The following is a 14413-nucleotide window of genomic DNA, read 5'->3' as shown; positions in this document are numbered from 1 at the left end:
GATTTGGCCTTAGAGTCCTATGGGATGTGAACACCGGTCTCTCGGGTGAAAGTCAGTGTCTGTTGGACCTATCCACCACCACTCCCGACTGCTCCACTTGGACTTTCACCGCCTTAACCTTCGTCTTTGTCCCGCCGTGTTTCCCCCTGATGCTGCCGAGCGCCGTTAAACTATAAAGGCAACTGGCCATGTATCGTGCCGACATTAAAGGACGCCTTTTTTCGTTGGTTTCTGACACCGCAAGTCACTGCCGAAGTGTTGGATTTCGACGACTTCAGAGTGAGACCGCGCTCATCTGGTCACTTGATTTCTTATGGTGTTTTGGCACCTTTTTATTTGTCCTTGTTGTGGAAAACACATTCATCAACTCTACACCTATAAGCCTCAGTGGTTGAAATACTATAGGCTCTTGTGTTAGGATGAAGTCAGCAGAGAAAAGTTTACCCTATCTGAATGCCCCATGTGTTCTGACCAGCAATTCAAGGTACAGTGCGAAGTGAATATACCTATTCAATAGATCTAGGTAGCTGTATTCCCTTGAGTAATTTTAATGACGTAAAAGTGTTTGAGCACAATTCAGTACCTCAGCACTTCAGCAGATGAATATAAATGTTCTCTGCTTAGCACCAACAATACAGGGACCTTGGAGCTGAATGACGGTACAGGATACAATAGAAGGCAAAAGGTGTAAGACTGAGTGTATAGTGGATGTCTTTGAATGTATAACTGTGAATATGGTGATCTTCCTCCTCACAGATTAGTTAGGCACCAGAATATTACAGTAAATATGCATCTAATAAAGAAGCAAGCAAGGAATACGTTTTCCACATTAAACTAAATACCTGTTTTGTTTTGTTTTTTTTAAAAAAAAGCTTTCATTAAATTACACCCTAACTCTCCTGAGGCTGCGGTTCTGTATAGAATATCAATGCTTTATGCCGTTTTACTGACAAACTACACCATATGGCAACCCCTTAAAATGTGACTGAATCTGACATCAACAAAAAATCCACAAGTGTTTAGAATAAAAACACAATAAGTTTACCATCTGTTTCTTGGCAGGAGCTCCAGGCTGAAAAGAAATCTACAAAAGACCCAAGGTCTGTACTGTATATCTCAAATTTCCAGTAAAATTTGGCTTCTTTGTGCACCAATGTGAGAACTACAAGTAGAACGGGACTGAAAGACAGCTTGCCTTGTTTCACAGAGACAAGTGGGGCCAAGCTCAAGGTACCGTAAGGCGTGTGATGGGCAGTAGTAGGCTGGCAGTAGAGGGATGGAGAGAAGCAGAGAGTAAGAGCAGGCCGGTGATGAGAAAAAGCAAAATGTTCCAGTCATAAAACAGCAGATCTCTTCACAGCAGTGTGCATGCCGCTTCCCCTGAAGCAGATGTCGACTCTGTACAGCAGTTTCCTTGCAGAGTGAGGCTGGATTGCTGCCACTCGGTTTTCCAGGTCAGCTGAGACCTTACGGGAGCCCCCATGCAATCATATCGTGACCCCCAAGAAACGTCTGTATCTCTGACTGAAAGCCTCCAGTGGGTGGATGTGAGGGATTATTTCAACAAGGCAATGCCACGGGGACAAAGTCACCAGGTAATTTGATATCAATAAGCCATAACCATCCTGCCCCCGGTGACAAGTGATTCATCCCTCTGAACTCATCCCTCTTGCCGTCTGATCTGTTCTTTCTGCCGCTTCAAACCAGTGAGGATGAACCAGTCTGGGAAATACTTTTATATTGGATGATTCTGCAGCTCACGATTTACTCCCAGTGTAATCTCTATAAACAGATATCTGTGTATGTATGCAATACCTGTAGGCAATGGGACAAGATTTTGGTATTGGAAGTTTCTGGTGTCTGTTTGTGCTCTGTTTGTAGTCTGAGTAGGACTGACAAACCAGTCTGTGTAGAGTGCAAAAGAGGAGTAATACATTGGCTGGAATGCAATCTCTGAGCCCATACCGTTAGATATAGATAACATTTTATAGAGATTAGCCAAAATGAGCGGCACACAGAGGAGGAATTCTTGGCCTGGATACACTGGATCTCCCAAATATTGCCAGCTGCCTCCAGAAGCTTTGTCGATGTCAAACGATAGCCAATGGGATCCTGGACTGCACCTGATGCCAATGTTCAGTGCCAACAGAGGAAGTAATTTTTCCTTTGCCTAGCAGGGAAGAAAGTTGGGATATGAAAACCAGGCTGACTTTCATGTTTTACCGTAACCACGACTTTAACCAAGTGTTCCAGTTGCTGAACCTTAATCCCACATTCACCGCAGTTTCTTTGACATAAACAAAATCCAATCCTATCCAAACATACTGCAGCTGCCCAGCACATACAATGTACAAATGAATAATTACCAGTAAACAACACTGCCGATGAACTTGTAACAAGAGTCTATCAGGCAGCTCTGTGAGGCCTTACTGAGGCACAGTGGCGCTCTGAGCTAATTGTTAACATGCTCACAATTACAATGCTAGTCTGAGTTGGCGGAAGTTCACTGCATAGATCAGCTTCTCATTGGGCGGAACGAGCCACCCACTGAAGTCCCGCCCTACCACCTCCGGTTGCAGTTTTCAACACGTCCTTTACTAACTTTTGCGGTGTTTGATCTTGCGGGGATGTAGCCATTTTTCTGCCATGGTTCACGTCCTGTAGGCGATATTTTTGTGGGCGTGTTACACCAAAACCTGTTTCCCCCTGGCAATATTTTTGCAAGCGCACTGTTGCTGTGGCACCGCCCAGAATGATTGTGATTGGTTGAAAGAAATACAAGCAGCCGGGGCGTTTTTTCCTCCAATCTCAAAGTGAGAGTCGGCCCAGCCAGACCTTTCTTTTCTTGAGAAAGGTCTGGTGAGCGAGACCATTACAATGCTAACTTGTGATGTTGAGCAGGTATAACATTCACCATCTCTACCAGTTTAGGGTGTGAGCATGCTAACATGTGCTAATAACCACTAAGCTAGCCCAGTCACCAGAAGAAAATACTATGTTTTTGCAAACCATGGATATGTTACAATTGTATGTGTCATATGCATCATATCAACGTTTCTAAAGGGATGTTATATATGAACTGACCTTATCAGGAGATGGAGGGTATGGTTAACACCTAGGCGAGATAGCTGCCAAGCTGCAGACTACTGTATACCACTTTTGTTTATTAGCTATTATACAACAAGTAGTTCCGACCAAGCAATCTGATATAATAAATATTACTCCACCATTTCCATGACAACATTGTAACTGCCAGAGCAAAACAAAAACGCTACAAAAGTGCTACAAATGGATTGTTTTGTTGTTAATTTTGATCTACATAGTGGACTTAGTATGATGAATGGTTGGAAGAAGATGAGGCTGCTGCTGCTGTTGCTTTGGTACATTCTGGACACACACATGCTCTATATGTGTTCATGTATATGACCTAAAATCTATGGGAAAAATATTGTATAGCCTAACAGATAAATATAAGGCCACTGGACGTCAACATTTATCACACTTAATTATTTAAAACATTTTTTGTTTTTTATTTCAAATGACCTGAAAAGCTGATTGGCAAAAAATCCACCTTAAACTGTTGCGCAAGCGCCTTGGTCCTGAACGCATCACTGTTGTGCCACGTTAAAGCACACCCTCTCGTGTCACATTGCTTAATTCATCACCACAAGTTTTTAGCCACCAACATAGGTGTTTTTTAGGGACATGTCCCGTGTTTCCAGTGGGTATAGTGTCATGAAAAGCGTTTGTTTTTACCGAGACATTACTGCATTTCCAGCCCAGATTGTGCCACCAACTAAAGCTGTTTTAAGCCAAAATGTGATCTTGTCTTAACCAAGGGTTTTTGGCCCTCAACCTAACTACATGTAACCACAGTGCTGTTGAAATGTTAAGTTTCAATGCATCTGCCACGTAATAAACTGAAAATGTAAAATATCCACCGTTTGCAAAAACATACAATGCCAACTAACACTCATTAACACACATTACAGCTGAGGCTGATGGGAATTAGTCATTAGTTTTGCAGATAATATAAAGAAAAATCTTAAATAAAAGTATTAGACTGATTCCAACTATTGTATTGCAATATTAGTGTCTGTGGTTTGAGGTCAGAAATGTCCAGTAGTGTTCTGTCCAGTGATAAAGTTAGAATGAACCTCTCATCATTACAAATGAATAACAACGATCAAAATTTCGAGTAGTAATAAACGTTATGCAGATACAGTACATAGCATTTTTCTAATACATCATTTTTACTTTCCTCTGTGTCTTTCATGCCGAATCTGACAAAAAAAAAAAACTTCTTTGGGTGTTTTTTCCTCTCAGAATACAAAGACTGTAAAAATAGGATTTTTAGATCTCAAACATTTCTCTGGATCAGTAACAAAGCAGACAGATACATGTCTTTGTTTCTCTTCGAAAGGAGCCCAACTCAACATTACACAACTCGTCTTCATCCTCCCGCCTCATCATCTTCACCATCTCCTCTCAGTCCGAGCTCTACTTTATTTTATGTCCTGCTTTTGCAGTAACTACCGCAGCCCCCTCACTTCCTCATGCTCCCAGAGCCATCCCATCGTTCCTGCTTATCGACCCGCTTCTTCAATCCTCCAGTGCCCCGATGTCCTGCTTTCCCTCCGCACCTCGCTTCATTTTGCTGTTCTCTCCTACCTTAGATCTATTAGCCTCCTCAGGTCATCATTCCACTGCAGGAAGCTTCGACCCATATGGCCCCTGTGCCAATTCTCCTTAACGTTTGGCTGGAGTGGCTAAAATAAAGTCCTTCCTCAGGTACATACATACTTGTCCACCAAACAGATTAATGCTGCCTCTGTCTCATGTGCATTCTCAGTACTCTGAACCAAATTTACTTTCTTGATAAACAATATCTCAGCATCACATATTCTGAAAGCATAACCAAGACTTTAACAGCCTACCTGTCTGTTTCAGTGTGTTCCTGCTGTCAGGTACACAGTGCAGCTCCTGGCAAAGCAACACCCCACCGAGCTGAGATGCCGTGCTCACCTGTCACAGTAAACACCTTGCTCCTCATCTAAACTAAAGCAATTTAACCACTTACGCTTGTAAAAAAATAGCTCAAGAATGAAACAAAAAGATGATAGTACAGTCGTACTGAGAAGAGCAGCATTGAATGCTGTGGTTATTACACAACACAGAATCAACTTCACTCTAAATTTCTTGTTTTTGTCAGGTTATTGTTTATGTGTTTACCAGAAGGTGTCATTTGAATGCCTAAGTTTGATGCATCCTGCAGCTTTTAGCTCTCCTACTGTGTAATCGTAACATTTAGCAGCTTGTTTTTCTTTCAAACGTAATTACAAATTTTGCAAAACTGGCTGAGCAAACAAAATCCAATACAAGCTAAAAGAGCTTGGTGTTGGGATAAACTACGAGGGGGCAACAGAACAACTGTCTATGTGTGTGCAGACATTTGGGCTGAAATACACTGCAAAGCACATGTCAACTGTCAACTTGATTTTCAACAAGATTAATGATTTATACTTCTGTGTCAAATCAACGCTGTACCTATGGCATAGGCTCTGTGTCAACATAGAGCCTACACTGTACCCTACGCCGTAGCCTGACATGCATCTAGCCCAGAAATGTAACTACATGTCACGGCGACGCAAACCTCCTGTCTATTTTTGCAAACTGAAACTATTTCCCTCAGTGGAAACAAAGCTTTTATTGACTTTAATTTCACAGATAAGAAAATAAATTGTGAAGACAATAAAGCCTCCACATAAATAGCTTTTTAAGTCTTGTGTGTGATTTATCCTGGCTTCATAAGAGTAGAGGAAAATAACAACATTAGCATGTTATATCTGTTTGGAAAACTTGTTTAGTATGAGACAGTTAGGCGTGACAGGGCTCCTAGGAAGACAGCTTTGCCCATGCTGATTGAACTAGGGTTACAATACTTTAACGTTCGTTCTATCTCACATAGGCTCCGCCCTCTACTCGACCCTTTGGGTACAGTGGGTGGAGCCCAATGAATGAATGCCCTGTCACAATGTAACATCAGCTCAGCCACACTGAACCTGACACGCTAAAGGTTAGTCAGTGTAGCCCACCTGCTTCTTTGTAACCTGCCCTACTGTGCTATGATTGGTTGGTACTCATCATGTTGATGTGCAAAGATTGGACGTCAGAGTTAGGGCTAGCACTAGCCAATCACAGCACAGTAGGGTGGGACTAGATTTGGAAAAATCTCTTGGAAAAAAAAAACTGTGCGGAGTGCTGCTTTGAGCTAAATTACTTTGGTTCATGCTAAATCCATTGGTGCCAAATGTCGGGACCTGAGTGAGAATGCCACGTTTAGACAAGAGGCCAAAGTGCCCCCTGAAACCTGGAAGCCAGCGACAGTGCTCTGAGGCTGGCAACAGAGCTCCATGCCAGTTTCAACTTCAGGCAGGAGGCAGAGGCGCCCTGAAGCTAGAAAGCCACAGAGATACAGGAAGCCTGCCATGGAGCTCTGGGGCAGCTCCATCAGCTTCCTAGCGGGCCAAATCTGTGGCTGCAACGGCAATCTGCTGCGAAAGTTTCAGTGTCTTGTCAATTTTCTTTTCTATATTACTTAAGTAATAGCCTTGTATCACTGCTAGACAAGCTGACAGACACACACACACAAAAGCAGACAGACAGACAGAGGATTAGCTCTAGTGTTAATAGAAAAGAGCAGAGGAGCAGAATTGTGGTTTAGTCTGCTAAATCCCTCCTGCAGCTTGTTGAAAAATTACATTTTTGTTTTTACAGAGAAAGTAAAGTACCGAAAAAAGGTATTGCTGGGTACCGTTAAAGAATTCCAGGTATCGCAACTGGTACAGGTATCGGTTCAAATATGAGCGGTATGCAACCCCTCGCAGTGACTGTAAAATACACCACTTTAATTGGTGATAATAATTGATAATCACACCATTAAACAAGTTAGTTCAAGATGGACTCCTCTCATCAGCAACAACTCTGCTGCCTGAAATCTGGGAGAGGTCAGTGCCCAGGAATGGGCAAAGACAGCAGTGAGGAGATTTTATCACAAGTTGTGATAAGACTGTCATAACTTGAGTCTGATGGCTGCCTGACTGAGAAGCACTGACCCTGAACATACACCTCTCACCAGCAGGGAGACTGAGAATATGGGAAAGCTAACCTCATGTGGAACTGGGGGTGTATTTGTATCGTTCATATCTTCTTCTGCATGTGCTTGTGTGCAATGTGTAGGCTTGTTGTGTACGCATGTGTTACACAAGCACATATTAAACAGACTGGCCCGACACACCAGCTTAGCTCATCCCCATGCTGAATCACCCTGGTAGCGCGTGTGAATCAGCACCAGCAAACCATATGTTTCACTGCCTCTTCCTCTGCTGTCTAACACTAAGCTGCATCCCTGACAGATGGTCCAGCTGCACTTAACATGACCGTTTTATTTCACCATGTACAGTATAAACTGTAGAATGACTCTGTGACGAACGCTTTTATCTCTTTAGGAATCACACAAATGTTGTCGGAGCAGAGCCGCATAGACCTGAAGATGCAATTACTGTCTGTGTGCGAAAACCATTCCATGCATTTCATGCTCTTTCTCTGAGCCGAAATTGATGCAAAAACCAAAAGACTAACACCTTGAGGAAGAGTCACCTAATGTAATCTACCAAAGTGTGCACAGATGGAGGAGGAAATTGAGAAAATGTGATGGCTTATGACTTTTACCTCCATGTATAGAACACATGTGGTGTACTGAGTTGGACAGAATTGTGTTAGGCTGAATCAACCTGGCCTCATCAGACACAGATTGACACAGATACTAAAATACAATCACTGAAAAAATGTTGAACATTATCATACAAAACTGAATTGTATCCTAATTTTAGTTTGTGCCATCCATCTCAGCAGGATGTATTTTAATCGACTCAACAGTCTTATCTATGTGAAGCACCTTTTGGCATTCGCCACTGCCTGTAAAAGGTGAACGGTCTTGACATTTTATTTACTGACGTGTAACTATAGACAAGAGCAACTCAACTTCCGTGATATCTGCCCCGCAATAGGGTGGCCCACCGACTATTTTCTAATTTTACAATAGAAAATAAAGTCGATTTACAATGGGAATTGTACTGCAGAGTGTGAAGCGGTCGAGATGACAGTCAGCACCTCCAAATCTGAGGCCATGGTTCTCTGCCGGAAACTGGTGGATTGCCCCCTTGGGGTTGGGAGAGTTACTGCCTCAAGCGAGTTCAAGTATCTTGGGGTCTTGTTCACAAGGGAGGGCAAAATGAAGCATGAGATGGATTGGCAGTTTGGTGCGGCTTCTGCAGTGATGCGAAAGAGGAAGCTGAGCTGGAAGGCAAAACTTTCGATTTACTGGTCCACCTACGTCCCAACCCTCACCTATGGTCATGAGCTCTGGGTAGTGACTGAAAGAATGAAATCGCAGATACAATGGCTGAAATGAGTCTTCTCCTAAGGGGGCTGGGCTCAGCCTTAGAGATAGGGTAAGGAGCTCGGACATCCGGAGGGAGCTCGGAGTAGAGCCTCTGCTCTTTCGCGTCGAAAGGGGTCAGTTGAGGTGGTTCTGGCATCTGATCAGGATGCCCCCTGGGCGCCTCCCGTTAGAGGTGTTTCGGGCACGTCTCACTGGTAGGAGACCCTGTGGCAGACCCAGAACACTCTGGAGTGATTACATCTGGCCTGGGAAAGCCCTGGGGTCCCCCAGGAGGAGCTGGAAAGCATTGCTGGGGAGAGGGACACCCAGGGTGCTTTGCTTGGCCTGCTGCCCCCAGGACCCAGGCGTGGATAAGCGGATGAAAATGGATGGATGGATGGAATGGGAATTTCTGTTGTACTCTGAGTGTAAATGAAGAACCCGAGTTCAAAATCAAGTTCTTCTGAGCCCCTTTAACAAAATGTCGTCAAATCCTAGATAAAGCTCTACCTACATCTGACCTGCATGGGGCTGGTTTGACTGGATTGCCTCTTGGCAAGGATGAATGAGGACAGCAAATGTAGAGAGGTTAAAAATGGGCAATTAATCGATTATATATTCTCATAAATATTATTAATGTTTCTTCATTTACTGCCGCCGGCCTTTTGTCGTACTGCCAAAGTTGCCCCCAGGAATAGCAAGTTGAGTATCCCTGCCATAGACTGTATAAAAATAATGGATGTAGTCACTATGATGTCACCCACTGGTTTGTGGGCTCCCGTTCTGAAGCCCTGAGTCTGGCATTTTGGCCGTTGCCATCTTGGCTTTTTGGAACCAGAGGGGACCATACTTGGACATTAGGCTGTAGCTGTGGAGGAGTAAGGGGTGGATGTGCTGAGTGCAACAGGACACGATCCACAGACCTGTCTATCACTCAAAGACGCCATGGTCTTAATTGGGTATAACTTTAAGCTTTAAATCAAAAGACCCCTCTACAGTTGTCATAAATGGGTAAATAAGCTATAAAGACCAGATCTGCGTTTTGTGGCTGTAAACATTTATTTCTGCTGTAAAATGGGGCATTTTAATATGGACGTCAATGAGGATTGACTCGCCTTTGAAGCCAGCCTCAAGGAGCTATTAGAGGAACTGCGGTTTTGTGTATTTCCACGTTGGCTTCATTTTTCAGCCTCGGAGGTCACCGCTCGGCTGTAACCTTCTAGTGTCTAGCGGACTGTGTATTTCATGTATCCCTACCTCCAGGACAGATGCCTCTTACTCCATTTGTTCTGAGGGTTCAAGCCTCGTTTCTTGCGGCCCATTGTCACCTCCACCTCAGAAACATCTGGCAGAGAACATCTGGGCGTTTTCATGAGACCAAGTGTGGCTTGATCTGAAAAAGAGAGGAGAGGTAATTGTGATACGGGCTAATGGAGGTACATTAATTAAACATAAATACACTGTAAATATAAGTGTGTTCCTTTAGTTTTATGACAGCTGGAACACTAAGTTACGTAATGCATGAATACATTTTATGGTTAACACAAACACACTGTGCAAAGGATGTATAAAGTGGAAGACATCCACCACTGCGGTTCAACATCTGTTTGCTAATGACTGTTTCAGTAGCTATAACTCATACTCTATGTGCTCTTATGCATACATATGTGCATGTACAGGTGGTTATGAGTGTCCGCTCAGGTCATAAATCATAGATGCTCTGTACGATACTCTCTCACATGGACAATCACACTCTCTCTCACTGGGGCCATAAATTATACTTGCTCACACACAGGCTCCCTTGTATTTTCTTAAAACTACACCACCACACAGTACCACACTTTCTGCCCTTCACAGTCTTATATGTGGGATGGAGTAGTGGTGTGTGTGATAAAGAATGATATTGTCTGTGAAGGAGAATTGTGGTGTGTGTGTGTGTGTGTGTGTGTGTGTGTGTGAAGCTGACAGTACATGCAAGACATGGTGTACAAGAGAATAGTAGAGGGTATACTAATCAATATACTGCTATTCTGCTTTACACACACCACCACTATCAATCATACAGTATGCAGTGCTGTCATTCTACTGTGTGTGTGTATGTGTGTTTGTGACAGCATGTATGATTTATGCGTACAAGGTATCTCAAGGTGCGTAGACATCTATGAAATCGAATGCAACCCAATACAAAAAGCTGAATTACATTTCTCCTCTCTAATGTCCAATGGTTGTTGTGTTGGAATGAGTGACTCAACTCAGAGGCAGTTTCTAAAGGCATATTGTGTTTGTGTTGTTTAAGTCGGAGCACTGTAGTTGACCAAAGAAAATCCTGGTTGACTGAAATTCTAGCTACACTTCAACTAATCGACTTGTCAATTGGGGGGAAAAAAAGCATACGCACGTTATGTCAACTAAATCGGCCATATTGCACCGAGTGCGTGTCCACCAAGGTGTTAGTATTTTCCTGGGGCCAGGGTTGCAATGGGACTCAGGAGAACCACATATTGACTTTGCTGTGCTGATTGCTGCACGTTTGATGTTTCTTTCCTGGTAGCTGAGAGTTAAAAAATGTTTTACTTTGGGTAAAATTATGCGCTCGTCACTGTCATTTTTTAGCCGCATGTTCAATCATAGTCGAGGAGGAGCTGAACGAATACCATAAAAATCAACTGTTAGATCATGACTGTAGGTGCTTAACAACAACAACAACAACAACAACAGAGGAGAAGCTTAATGGAGGAGAAATTAAAACTGCTGGCCACACAGACCAGCAGGCCTGTCCTCTCTCCCTACTTGCTTCAGCCTTTCCTTCATAGAGAGCAAGTACTGAACCCTGTGCCAACATCTTTACTACCGCATATTTTCTACGTGATAGCAACCAGACACAATCAAAGCTGAGGCTAGAATTACCGCCTTGTGTCCTTGAACCAGTCAAGATACAGGTACCATTTACATCCATGTCTGTCCAGAGTCATACAGTATGTAGCCATGACAGTTGACAATGCTTCACATAGGCTTCACATGTGCAAAGAAGCTACATATTATAAAACACTGATGCTTCATACACATCTCAAACCCGACAGATTAGTGTCAACAATTCAGTATATGACCAAATGTCTCCCCGTCTGCTCCTGAGTTATGGCATTAAATAATGGCCAGAAAATTATGAGGTCACAGTGAGGTTGACTTTTGACCTCTGGAATGGAATATAAAATGCCATCCAATCATCACTTTATCTTATTTGACATTTGTGTGAATCATTCTATTATTTTTTGTCAAAATAAGCATACGGATTCTTGAGTTTTGGCCAAAAACATGTTTTGTGAGGCCGAGTTGACCTTGACCTTTGACCACCAAATTCTAATCAGTTTGTCATTGAGTCCAAGTGGACGTTTGTGCCAAATTTGAGAAAATTCCCTCAAGGCCTTCTCGAGATTCACGAAAATTAGACAAACACAAGGTCACAACAACCTTGACCTTTGACCACCAAAATCTAATCAGTTCAAGTCCAAGTAGATGTTTGTGTCGAATTTGATGAAATTCCCTTAAGGTGCTCTTGAGATATTGTGTTCATGAGAATGGGGCAGATGGACAGATAACTCCAGCCAGCTATCACCAGTACGGAGGCACAAAAACTCTGTGACCTCAAAGCCCTCTGGCGCTCCAAGCTGGCTGTTTTAGAGGAGCGCCTGGCAATGTCCGCTAGAAAAAACACTTTGATGGACACACAAACTTATGAGAGTAACACCAGCAATTTTCCAACCAGTGAGAATTTGGTTGGACAAGAGCATATCGACCAACCCTTCGATAAACAACCAGAAGATGTCAGCCCTATTGGATTGCATTATATTGTAAAGTTTAAAGTTACATTTTCTTTTCTCTCACATCCTGTAGTAAACAAAGTAAACATACACACAGTGCCTCCATCCATCCAAAGTGCCAACTCACACAGAGCCACATACCTAAGACTCCCGTCTCCTTCAGGCCTCCGTACTTCTGCATGGCTTTGATGGCCTTGGTCAGGGCCTCCTTGGTCTGTAGCTGACCAGTCACTGGGTCAGGAGGCGGGAGGTAGCCAAACTTACTCAGCCAGTCCTGGAAGGGAAACAGTAGACAGAGTTCAAGAGTCATCGCAGGCATTTCAAGGACTTTAGGTATCCCAAAGCAGCTGAGAGGGTCTGACACCTGTTCGTGTTTACTGTCTGGATACCATGTCTCTGTACACACACTGGTGTGCACATTCAGGTTAAGTGAGAGCTTTTTGTCTGAATGCAACAGTTTTCACATATTTCCTCGAATCACAGTGAGCACAATCCAAAACCCATCACTGCTCAACACAAAGTGAATCGAAAAAGATCATTTTCACAGCAGATATTTCAACATGTCGTGGAAAGAAGAGGCAAAGCACTTGTGTAACTGATAACATTCATAATGGCTGCATTTCATTCAAGTGTTCTAGTTCTGGGACCCTTGTACTGTAAATTTTGGCTCACTGCTCTTGGCTTACTGGGACACTTAAGTAGAACACAGCTATAATTACCATTATTAGTAACACCTGCTCTTTTCCTCTTATGACAAGGTAAGTCTATGATGTTATCTGATATTGTATGTCAATTAAACCATGCTTTCCAATGACTTAGTTACACATATAGACATTGAACAAAATCCTAACACACGATGAGGTTAAAAAAGTACGTAATGACTAATATCACAAATAGATTTTCTGTATTTGGGGGAAAAAGTTGGGGGAAATGGAGGAAGACACTCATGATCCATTTGTGATCTCAGTCGGTCTTGTTTTACAGCAGACATTTTGACATGTGCTCCTAGAAAAAGTGTAGGCGTTAACATTAATGATGGCTCTGTGCTATCCAAGCATCCCAGTGAGATCATTAATTTTATTATTTGCACCTGTGCTTCTCTCTCTGTGACATGTCAGAATGTCTTCTGTTAAAAAAAGGCCACATTCATCAGTTTCCTCCTCAGATTCTGATTAGAGTTGGTTTGATTTTACAACTTGCAAATGTTGTGTTGGACTGTTTCATGACTGTTTCATGTATGAACACATACAATTTAGCATTGTCAATTTACCTCCACTAAAAGTGCTTGTTTTTGCAACGGACAAACCGTTGACAGAGAGCCTACAGCGTAGATACGGTGTTGATTCTACACAGAAATATAAATTCTGCCTCATTTTGCTGTCTCAGTCTACAGCAGGAAATGGCACTTCAAAATAACACATGACCAGGGCATGTGAGCAGAGCGGAGTAGGTGAAAATTTTCGCTCCTCGCTCGCAGACCTGTCACTTTGCGCCGCTCGTCCACTCCGATTGGTTCTGCGCATTCTCCACTCCGCTCCGCTCCATCATAAATTTTATCCGGCTCCACTCGCTCACCACTCCGCTCAAAAAAACTGCGTCGTACTACCCTAACCTGTAATCTTCTATTCACAAATAAAACATGAGCTTGGTAAATTCTCCGGGGAAGCCCTCTCCCCTCTCCCCGCAGTTATGGACCGTTCTCCACGGTACCGCTGCTTCTCTTCTCAGTTTCTTTTCTGAAGTACACAGTAAACTCCATAGTTCTGAAAGAAAATAGTGTAGGTGTGCGCAGGTGCAAAGATGCATTCTGGGGGGGGCATGAGTGACTGGAGCGAAATTGGAGTGAGAGATAAGGCTCCGCTCAACCTTTTAAAAAAAAAAATAGCCGTTTCTCGCTCAACACAAAATCCTCCCACTCCCCGCTCCGCTCCGCTCACATGCTCTGCACATGACACATTCGCGAGTCACTTGCGGTCCATTCAAAATGGACCTATGACCATCTTTTGGACCCCGACTCACCAGTTCGGGACCACTGTTTTAGATAACACTAAGCTAGCCTTTCTGCACTCAAACACGACAAGTTCTTCCTGTCACTCCTCTCTCCAACTCTCACTAAGGTTTCAACCAATGTTTTCTTGTAACAAGTAGCCTA

The 14413-nt window shown here is 43.2% G+C and overlaps 1 protein-coding gene across 1 annotated transcript in view; it reads right to left on the bottom strand.

Annotated features, from left to right (window-relative positions):
* The window catches only part of mmp17a (matrix metallopeptidase 17a), a 144917-nt gene that overhangs the window by 47977 nt on the left and 82527 nt on the right, over positions 1-14413 (bottom strand). The window contains exons 2-3 of the mRNA XM_049604670.1: positions 12403-12535; positions 9701-9836 (exon numbers count right to left, since the gene is read on the bottom strand). Of these exons, the coding sequence (XP_049460627.1) occupies positions 9701-9836; positions 12403-12535 (269 nt within the window). The remainder of the gene's footprint in view (positions 1-9700; positions 9837-12402; positions 12536-14413) is intronic.

This window comes from Epinephelus fuscoguttatus, linkage group LG18 (genome assembly GCF_011397635.1).
Source record: "Epinephelus fuscoguttatus linkage group LG18, E.fuscoguttatus.final_Chr_v1".
Classification (NCBI taxonomy): Eukaryota; Metazoa; Chordata; class Actinopteri; order Perciformes; family Serranidae; genus Epinephelus; species Epinephelus fuscoguttatus.
Note: the sequence above shows the minus strand (reverse complement) of the source record. Positions and strands in the feature narration are given on the sequence as shown.